General features: G+C 41.6%; 1 protein-coding gene across 1 annotated transcript in view; it reads right to left on the reverse strand.

The window, feature by feature from the left end:
- mybbp1a (MYB binding protein (P160) 1a) overlaps positions 1 to 4581 on the reverse strand; it is a 72790-nt gene extending 68209 nt beyond the window's left edge. The window contains exons 1-4 of the mRNA XM_075486972.1: positions 4341 to 4581; positions 2066 to 2161; positions 764 to 847; positions 592 to 666 (exon numbers count right to left, since the gene is read on the reverse strand). Of these exons, the coding sequence (XP_075343087.1) occupies positions 592 to 666; positions 764 to 847; positions 2066 to 2161; positions 4341 to 4517 (432 nt within the window). The 5' untranslated portion in view covers positions 4518 to 4581. The remainder of the gene's footprint in view (positions 1 to 591; positions 667 to 763; positions 848 to 2065; positions 2162 to 4340) is intronic.
- Positions 4582 to 8598: the final 4017 nt, after the last annotated feature.

An 8598-nucleotide genomic window follows, 5' to 3' on the forward strand; every position in this document is an offset into this window, starting at 1 on the left:
AAAAAAAAAATTTGAGATAAAATTAGCAATAAAATAACAATAACAGTAACAATAAAAGTAGCAAGCCAAGGTAAACTCCATTTCAGCTAGTGGAAGGCCGGGGAAAAGAGATATGTAGTTGCTCCCATTTCTTCCCTCTGAAATTCTTTCCTTGGGGTTAGTTTTTTTCTGTTAGGTTAGGGCCGAGCTACAGAGGGAGCCATCAGTCTGTATCAACATTTCAACTGAAACCAAATAGTCCTTACAAGGACACTGTCAATCCTGCCGGGGAACATGTGGATGAAATGAGCTTCTGGACCCTAAAGAACGCCAACTTGGATGTTGGATCAAAACTGCACTTAAATGAGCCAAGAAATTACAACCACTGGCATGTAAAGTGAATGATATTGGTCATCGTTGTTTACATGCAACAATTCTTTCCTGCTGTTACATGCAAGCATGACAAAAACCCATTTCACTCGTGCTGGGTCTGCCATCATAAGATGTGTGCTGCTTCACGAGCTTGTTCGAAAATCATGTAGGAGTGTGTTTATCCAGCAAACAATCTGAGGGCATCCTGTGAATCAGATGAATGGTGGTCAGCCTTCTTACTTTACTGATGCGGCCGGACTGATGAAGGGCGAGGACACCAAACAGGTTTCCAAACATAGCATTTCTGGCAAGTTTCTGAAAGGCAAAAAAAAAAAAGAGACAACCTTTGATGTTTAAAAATTCCATTCAGAAAGATTTTGCTGCTGAATGAGACCAGAACAGCAGAACTCGCCTTTTTCACTGCCTGCAAGTTGTGCTTTTCTTTGATTCTGTCGAGTACACTCTGCAGGGAGACATCTTCAAAGGCACTCAATACCTGAAAAAGAAAAGAAAAGAAAAGCTTGCGTCATGCTTCAGCCAACACGAGCTTAAAGACTCTCGTTGTCTTATTAAAAGCTTTCACATTATACACAAAACGCATTCTGAAAGTTTCCAGAAGTTGTCGTCATTTTTCTAAGACATCTGGAAATTAGTTCACCTCTTTTTTCTCATCAGTTAATCAGATGCTATTCTTGTTGTATAACAGCAGCTCCAGTTTTTTCATCAGAGAAAAATTATAGAGGAAACACAAACAGAGCGTGCTGAGACTGTTTAAGATGTTTAAGTTTGTTCCACACTGACAAAGCTAAGTTGGGGCTTCTGAATGTAAATTTTCTTTTTTTCTTATAGTAAAATACTAAGAAAGAAGGTGTGAATACTCTCCATATGAACTGTATAGATACACTGATCAGCAATGACGTGATGACCGCTGAAAGCTGTAATTATCTCATTACAATGGCACCTGGCAGTGCAGGGCTCTAGACCAACTTTTTGCACTGGTGCGCCCAACTTTTTTTATTAGGTGCACCTGCACAAAAGTTAGATGCACCCAAATTTTCAAATGCATTGTATTTAACACCGCAGTTTTACAGGTTCACTTTATTTATTTATTTTTAAATCACTATCCATAAAGACAATATTGACTAGTAAACGATTAACTAGCAATCTGGTCAAAATAAAGTTCTTTATTTGAAGCACAATTCTACAAACTTACTGAACTTAACTTACTCACTACTTACTGAAACTTACTGAAAAAGTGTTGGTGCTTAAAGTGCTTCACTGGTCTGATCACGGGCCAATCAGAGGGGGGTGCAACCCTTCACTATCTCTGATTGTAGATCAAATTTGCTGGAAAACTTCATGCTGGTTCTGACAGGACGTAGTTAGAACACAAGAGTGTGTCACGGTTTACTGTGTATGGAGCTGCATGTCCACCGTCAGGTCAGGGTGTCCGTGCTGTCCCACGTCTACTGAAAGCGCCTACACTCGGCTCACAAGCTTGAGAACTGGACCAGGGACCAATGGAAGAAAGTGGGCTGGTTGGAAGAATCACATTTTCTTTTACGCCACACAGGTGGCTGGTTTTGTGAGCCTTGCATTCGAGTGAAGTATGTGCCTTGACTACTCGGGGCCATTGTAACAGCAACAGAGGGACTTACGTAAAATCAGGTGTGTGATCACATTTATTCTTATTTTCTGACCACGTCCCACTCACCTGCCCCAGGGCCAGGCTGAATCCAGGTCTCGCTGTCTCCCGTGTGTGTGCCAGTCCATCCACCAGCCTCTTAAAGGTGTATTCCAACTCATCAGCCTGCAGCACCGAGAGCAAGCAGTTTATCATGACACGCAGTCGCCACAGCCTCTTTTCTCTTAAAGAAACTTACTGCTATATTACACATCCTGTTACCACTGCTGGAAGGAAGTTAGGGTATACTTACTTTTAATCTTTTTTATTTACATTCAAAATATAATTATCTAAAATCTTAGGAATTGGTACAACACTTGCTATACCAAATGTTTCTGAAGTTATTACATCATTATCACCAAATGTTGTGCACTGTTGCTGATGATTGTACTGGCAGTAAATGCCAGAGGTGGGAGAAAGTCCCTATGTTGCAAGTCCAAGTAGAGTCTCAAGTCTTTGGTCTCAAGTAGAGTCTCAAGTCTTTGGTCTCAAGTCCAAGTCAAGTCCAAGTCCTATGATTTTTGTTTCGAGTCCCAACCAAGTCCTAAGATTTTTTTTTTCGAGTCCCAACCAAGTCCTAACAAATCGATTATAAATAATACGGATCATGACCACGCCTCAATTAAGTTATTTATATTTTATTGTTAATGTTCTGCCACTTATTCATTTGTTTATTTTTATTAATATTGTTTAGATGTTTCGTCAATATAACCACTGCCTTCTTGTGCCAATAAAGCTATTTGAAATTGAAAAAAATTGGGCGATATCTTTAGTATCTTTTTTGTGTGTATTAGCATTAATTATCCAGCCAAGACTGATAACAGGAGTGCATTTGTAAATCAATAGACAATAGACTTTGGGAGGTATTTCTCCTTTTATTTCTACACAAACTTGCTGAAACTTGCACATAAAAAAATCATTAAAAAAAAACACCATTCAAAACCAGCTGCACCCAGATGTGACCAAATAAAGTTTTTGAATTTGCGACATACGGTAATTCACCAAATTCAGAGGGAATTTTAAACGTCTGTAGGGGGCGCTATTTCGGCATTTTGCGTCGAACGTGTGCTAGCAACCAAAAATATCGAATTTTGGATCCGGCCGCACCACTTGCCAAAGTTTGTGGAGTTTTTGAGCACGGGAAAGGGCCGAAATTGGGGCACGAAAAAGGTAAAGAATAATAATAATAAAAAACATTACAATTTCAATTGGGTCCTTGTCGGACGAGCCTTAATAAAAACGTGTGCTTACTGTAAGACGTTGGACCCCCCCACTCCCTCCCGCCTATGGTTCAGGGTGTTTGGTTTGGAAATTATTTATTAAAAGGCGCGTTTTCACCATAAACCATAATAAAATTTTTCACCATGTTACTTACATTTCTTTGTGTCCCCTCTCCAAACGCCGATTGAAGTTCGACGTAGTTTTGGTGCCATCCGTGATTTTCACGCCACATACGTTGCATATGGCTTTCCGCCCTTTGCTGTCCTGTTCGTATTACTTTAACCCAAACGCAATTATCGCTGGAACAGACATGGTCCATGCTCTCGTAGCCTCTGGTCTGTTAGCTGTGCGTAAGGTGACGTGACGTAGTGACGTGACGTAGTGACGTGACGTAGTGACGTGACGTAGTGACGTGACGTAGTGACGTGACGTGGCGGGCGGCGTGAAGTTCAGGCGGCGTTCAGGTGTCACTGACGGCTGGGATTTCTGGTTGGTTGCTACAGTATTGATGCGACACTTTTAAAAAATATTTTAATATTTGTGCTTGCTGCATGTGACTTGACTCGAGTCCAGAGGGTTAAGTCCAAGTAGAGTCTCAAGTCTTTGCTCTCAAGTACAAGTAGAGTCTCAAGTCTTTGCTCTCAAGTACAAGTAGTCTCAAGTCTTTTTTTGATTTAGTCAAGCAAGTCTCAAGTCATCAAAATCGGGACTCGAGTCCAAGTCAAGTCTCAAGTCTCGAGTCCAAGTCCCCACCTCTGGTAAATGCAACTTGAACTATACAATAAACTAATAACAATGTTATATTAATACCGACAGCACATGTAGGACTTCAGGAATAGATTATGTTTAAGTATTTCTTCCACGACTGTATGTTCTTTATACACCAATATTTATAGTAATAATGTAATATCACAGATAGCAGGCCCAAATTTCTTGCTAGTCGTGATCCTTAGGTTTATTAGGGTGTCAACACTATTTATGTTTTTTCACTTAAATAAAACCCAGAGAATAACAATTACTACTACAGGAAGATCTCTAAGAACACATCCAGCAGGACCGTGCCGGTGGCCGCTGTCCGTCCCACCTTGTGTTCTGTTTTCAGGTACTGAATGAGGTTCTCCACCGCCCTCAGCCGGGCCTCCTGGTCCGGTTTGGCCAAATCCCAGAAGATGTCGAGGAAAACGCGGTTCTGTTGCAGCATCCCGGCGGGCCGGAGCGGCTCCGCTGATTTCACCGAGACCTCCACCATGTCTACAGACATCTCCTCTCACATCGACCTCCGCTGCGCATGCTGATGCCACACGAGGAAAACGTGCGTCGCGAACGCGAAGTACTTCCGGGTCAATTCAGATAGTGTTTTTTTCCCCCTTAAGCTTCAATAAACTTTATTTAGACACCAATAACAACAACCTGCTACTACAAATATTGAAATAGTTTTCATGATGCAGATTCTACATAGCATTTGAAACATGTATGATATTAATAAATGCCTGTTCATGCACGTGCACACATATTTTGGGCACACATATATAATAGATGCAATGTAAGTAGGTGTAAAAGAGTAAGTCTCTTAATTTTTTCCTCTCCAAAAGTGTATTTAAACTTTTAACAAAACAAACATCCCACCATGCCAACGTAAAACACAATAAAGATAAACATTTAATAAATACTTAAAAGTGGCGTTTTGTATTTTGCATATGACTGTGGTCTTAACCAGTGTTGTATAAAGTACTGAAATCTCACACTCAAGTAAAAGTATAGGTACCCCTCCAAAATATGACTTTGGTAAAAGTCCAAGTCACTGACTGAAATGTTACTTGAGTTAAAGTCTTAAAGTATCCGAAACGTCTTGTACTTAAGTATGAGAATTACTGTAAAAATAGATGTACTTAAGTAATGTCATGAAAAGTATAAGTAAAAAGTAAACAAGGCAAATGCAGTTTGAATGACATTTTTTATATTTTGGTAAACTTTGAAGGTCAAATACACTTAAAATCTACACACAACCAAGTGCAGGCAAAATTTAGACCAGTTTTAGACAGAAAATACAAACTTTGTGAACCTTTAAAGCTGCCGTCGGCAACTTTTTTTTAGTCATATTACCTTGAACGGTCATGGGATTCTGGAAGTAGAATATTACATAGGCTGTTTAGGAAAAATCCCGAATTCTGTAGCTCCCTCTAAAGCCTAGCCTGGCTGACGTTGGCTCGATGAGATGGTGGTCTGGGAACTAGGTGTGCATTTTCTCGTATTTGAGGCGTGGTTTACGAATGCCTAGAGCCGTTTATTGGGCGCTACGAATGTCTATCAAATGGCGTCTGGTTCTTCCCATGCTGCTTTGTGCGCGATTCATAGCCAATTGTATCACTTATACCAGATAACGACAGAAATTCGACGAGGAAGAAGAAGAAAAAAAAGTAAAATAAAAGTAAACTTGCGCTCTAAGCTACTTAAAGTGATGGTTCGGAGTTTTTTCACCCTAGGGTCATTTGAACCGTGACATCCAGCCAAGTTTTTCCGATATTGGCTGAACATCAGCCGAGTTACTGAGGTGCTGTTTACACATACCCGGGTATTTTGATATACGCATATTTTCTAACCTTCGTTTGCAAAAAAAACTAGGTGCACACAGCCCCGTTTTTTAAAAAAAACTTGTCTACATTGATCAGCATAAATACGCTATCAAGAGCTATTAAATTACGCCAAGCCTGACGGTGGCAGTGTTAGAACAATAGAATTCCACACAAGCCAATCAGAAGCCTAATAGAGAACCGCTGACAGGAAGAACTTCCGGATCCTTTTCAAGATGAAAATATGGCGCCAGGCTCATGTGTGTGGACTGATAGCGAGACTGAGCTACTTTTAAACGTTGCGCTGGACTATAAAACTGCTAAAGCCGTGAAAAATGTCTTTGTTGTTCAATACATTGTATGACTGTAATTTTCAAAATCACACAAGCGAGTACAGCTCTCAACAACAGAAATGCTGCTAGTACCTCCATGCTTGCCAGATAAACAATGGACGGAGAGAATGGCGTTTTCACGCTAGCATCTTGCCAACATGGCGGATAGGGGCGGGGCTCTGTACTATGACGACAACTCCTCATTCCATTCCCAAAACTCCGTTTTTGTCTCTTTCAACCAGTTTACACACAAATGCTAAACGGAGTTTTAAAAAAATCTCCACTTTTGCCGGAGTTTTTTTTTAGCTTTGTTTTCGGAGGAAAAAACTCCGTTTGTGTATAAACGAAAGGCACAAACGAAGGGAAAGGTCTTCGTTTATCAAAATACCCGGGTATGTGTAAACAGCACCTGAGTTATCCCGAATAGTTTAGTACAAGCGCTAATGGATCCTGGCAGTATCTCCAAAATTACCACACTAAAATCACATGCCATGACACCAAACTTCTACAGTAGTACAAATATGGTCTGTACTCACAAAACGATGCATTTGGAAGTTTGAAAATAGTCCAGGAGTTTATTATTATCAACACAAGCCTAATAGCTTCTCTGCTGCTAAAGCTGCGTCAACGTCACTTCCTTGATCTGGGAGCTTCAAAGTAAGATGAGGGTTGATCTACTACTGTAGACAACAAAGTATATGCTATATTCTACATGAATTTTTATGTTGTAGAGTTGTGAATTTATTTTAATAATGGAGAAATTGAGCAGCCTTGCTTTGTTGTCTACAGTAGTAGATCAACCCTCATCTTACTTCGAAGCTCCCAGATCAAGGAAGTGACGTCGACGCAGCAGAAAAGCTATCAGGCTTGTGTTGATAATAATAAACTCCTGGACTATGTACAAACTTCCAAATGCATCATTTTGTGAGTACAGACCATATTTGTACTACTGTAGAAGTTTGGTGTCATGGCATGTGATTTTAGTGTGGTAATTTTGGAGATACTGCCAGGGTCCATTAGCGCTTGTACTAAGCTATTCGGGATAACTCAGTAACTCAGCTGATGTTCAGCCAATATCGGAAAAACTTCGGGTGGGCTACTTGGCTGGATGTCACGGTTCAAATGACCCTAGGGTGAATCTACTCCGAAACACTTTCTAAGGCTGCATCGAACGGTAACGTTGTGTCCGCTGCCATGTTGGATTAACACTCTATAAGCTTAGACGTCGTCATCGTCTTGCTGCCCCCCCGTTCTGTGATTGGTTCCCAAACTCAGGCAAAAATAAGGGCGGTGGTTTCCAGGCTGACTTTGCAGTGAGAATGAAATCGAGCGCAAAGCAGCATGGGAATTCCCAGGCTATCTCTGTAATCGTGCTTGCAAAAATCGAGCGCTCCCGGCTGTTTTTAACCAATCACGTTAGGTTTATTATTTATCTATTATCTGAGCAGAACAGTCACCAACCACGGGCCCGTTGCACAAAAGTAGGATTTAGACATCCAGGATGAATTACTTAACCAGGTTCAAGGAATCCAAAACATGGGCGCCCAGGCTTAGTTGGTTGCACAAAGGCCAAGCCAGGATGAGCAGACACGGATTCATTAAGCCAGGTGAAACCGATCCCGGATAAGTGCTGCACATGGCTTGCTTAAATAGACCCCACGATCGATCATAGATTCACTGATTCACCATGGCAACAAGGGCGGCGTATTTCTCCCCAGCGGAGCAAGAATTATTAATGGAAACCTATGAAGAGGTGAAGGAGAAAATAAAACAAAAAGGAAATACTGCCACAGTCAAAAAACAAAGGGAGCAAGCGTGGCAAACCATTGCTGACCGCCTGAATGCTAAGTCAGTAGCCCCTTTCACACTGCCGAATAACCCGCGTTTAATCCGTGAATTTAGCGTGTCCGCTGTTGCGTTCACACTGCCGACCCGGGCTGCCGCGTCAACTCGACTCGCCTTTCGACCCGCGTCGGACCCTTGTCTTTTTGCCGAGCCGAGTTTGGTGTGAACGCAATCGACGCGGGTCGGACGTGGGCGTGGCGTGACGTGAGGAGTTTAAAAGACAGAATGGACAGCTGATTCAGAACAACAGCGACAGGTGAGGACAAGTTTTACTCTGTTTTAGCCTACATCAAGTTCGAGACATTTTTTTAATATGGCCAACTGGGGAGACAAGGAGGTCCGCGAGCTCCTCAGCCTCCGAGCAGAGGACGTTATTTACCGCCACATTTCGGGGACTATAGTGCTCTTGTATTCTCCGCATATGTTCTTTGGTGGCATCCCACGTTGTAACCATCCACACCCTGTAAAATAACATCTCCATGAACATATACAATTGCAAAAACGAGTCCTCAAGGTGTATTTAACCCTACCTCCGACGCATGGCTTGTGCCTACGTCATTGTACACGCCCAGCATTTTATGTGTTTCGTGTGACA

This window comes from Odontesthes bonariensis, chromosome 16 (genome assembly GCF_027942865.1).
Source record: "Odontesthes bonariensis isolate fOdoBon6 chromosome 16, fOdoBon6.hap1, whole genome shotgun sequence".
Lineage (NCBI taxonomy): Eukaryota > Metazoa > Chordata > Actinopteri > Atheriniformes > Atherinopsidae > Odontesthes > Odontesthes bonariensis.